We start from the raw sequence: 1,761 nt of genomic DNA, 5'->3' as shown, positions 1-1,761 counted from the left end.
CGGCCACCTTCCAGCGCGCGCAGATATCGGGGCTGGGGGCGCGGCTCGGCCTGGCCCGGACGCCCGGTGACGTCAGCAGTGACGCTGCGGCCTTCTTGGGGAGCGTCCCCGCACCTGGGCCACCCGGGCCGGTCGGCTGGCTGCGGCAGCGAGGGGGTCGCAGTGGGCGCTTGGGCGGCCCTGCTCGCTGGGGTTTCCTGGAGGCCAGGCAGGTCTGGCGGAGCCCCCACGGGTTGCCTGGGTCGGGGAGCCTCTGTCCGCCCGTCTGCTGGGCAGGGCCGAGGGGTAGAATCCAGTCATCCCACCCGGGGCTGGGGAGAGCTGACCTACCTTCGGGCACCTCCCGGAGGGGTATCAACCGGTGACCTCTGGTCAGAGACTGGCACCCCCGCGACCCCCCAGTTGCCTGCAGTGGCCCCTCCCAGGCTCGGCTCCAGCTGGGACAGCCCTGAGTCCACAAAGCCAGTCCTGCCCTGCCCAGTGCTATGGGAAAGGGGGGAGATAGGGTTCCTGGAGGGCCTCTTGGAGGGGGTGGCCTTTGAGTCAACTTTTGGGAGGAATGGCACCAGGGAATTCTCGGGGTGTGAAGAGGTGGCGGGGCCCAGAACCTGGGAAGGAAGGGTGAGAGAATCAGTTGCCAAACAGGTCCCTCTCCTGCCTCCCCCCCACCCGCAGAAGCCCCCCACCTCCCTCCCTCATGTACCTGCTGCCCCAGCTCCAGATACCCCAGAGTCCATGCACCTCACAGCCAGAGGTCCTGGCATCGCTCCATCCCTAAAAGCCACCTGCTCTTGGCACACCAGGCAGGCAGGAGCCCAGAGAGTGACCCAGGGACAAAGAATGAAGTGGCCCCTCCTTAGCCGCCCCCAGGGTTCCCAGCACCCCCAGTCCCGGCCAGCCTAACTGCCCGCCCGGAGGGGCCTGGAGTCTGGGGCCCTCTGCTGCCCGCAGAGAAGGGGTAAGGGTCTGGCCCTCCCGGAGAGCCTGGCACCCTCGCAGCTCTTAGGGCCTTCCTGGAGGGGGCACCCGATGAGCAGGGCCAGACGGCTGTGCCGGGCAGGAGGGAGAAACCCACAGCGGGCGCTGGGCCCTGTGGAGCTCCAGGGCGGCAGGGAGGCCCAGCGCGCACGGCCTTCCTGCCACCCCAGGCTTGCGGTGAGGTCCAGCGAGCCCACAGGACCTGACAGCCGTGCCACCCGCAGATGGTGAGAAGCCGAGCGGAGTGACGGAAGGTCGGGGCGTGCGGGCCCCGCAGGCCACGCAGAGGGCAGAGGACTCCAGCGAGAGTCGTGAGGAGGAGCAGGCGGTGAGCCGGGCCCCGGATGTCCGCACAAACAGTGGCCAGCTGGCGGGGCGCGGGGCTGGGCAGCCCTAGAGGCGAGCCTGAGCTTGCGTCCAGGGTGGGATTCGGCACCCGGTGGTGGGCACATCTCACTAGGGGGCGTGTGCGCTCTGGGGGAGAGGGGGAGACCCCCAGGGTCTCGGCTCCCCATCCCCCTCCTCTCTTAGCCTGAAGGTCAGGACCCAAACTTGCGCTTTCCTGGGAGGGCAGGGAGGCCACCCCCACCAAACCTCACGCAGCAGGCGCCGCCGTGGAGGGACGAGGTGAGCGTTGCGCCAGGGATGGGCCTGGGGGGTGCTGGGCGGAGCAGAAGCTGAGCCCCGTCCCCCCCAGTACAAGGGGCAGGTGAACCTGCACGTGTTCGAGGACTGGTGCGGGGGTGCCGTGGGCCACCTGAGGAGGAACCTGCACTTCCCTCT

General features: G+C 69.3%; 1 protein-coding gene across 1 annotated transcript in view; it reads left to right on the top strand.

Annotated features, from left to right (window-relative positions):
- Nucleotides 1-154: 154 nt before the first annotated feature.
- The window catches only part of B4GALNT4 (beta-1,4-N-acetyl-galactosaminyl transferase 4), a gene marked incomplete at its 5' end in the record, with an annotated part of 9,233 nt that continues 7,626 nt past the window's right edge, over nucleotides 155-1,761 (top strand). The window contains 4 exons of the mRNA XM_012734353.1: nucleotides 155-212; nucleotides 1,203-1,306; nucleotides 1,510-1,605; nucleotides 1,676-1,761. The exon at nucleotides 1,676-1,761 is cut by the window's right edge and continues 2 nt beyond it. Coding sequence (XP_012589807.1) covers nucleotides 155-212; nucleotides 1,203-1,306; nucleotides 1,510-1,605; nucleotides 1,676-1,761 — 344 coding nt within the window. The remainder of the gene's footprint in view (nucleotides 213-1,202; nucleotides 1,307-1,509; nucleotides 1,606-1,675) is intronic.

This window comes from Condylura cristata, unplaced genomic scaffold (assembly GCF_000260355.1).
Source record: "Condylura cristata isolate star-nosed mole 26May11 unplaced genomic scaffold, ConCri1.0 scaffold00054, whole genome shotgun sequence".
Taxonomy (NCBI): domain Eukaryota; kingdom Metazoa; phylum Chordata; class Mammalia; order Eulipotyphla; family Talpidae; genus Condylura; species Condylura cristata.
The sequence above is the reverse complement of the archived record's forward strand: the minus strand, read 5'-3'. Positions and strand labels throughout refer to the sequence as shown.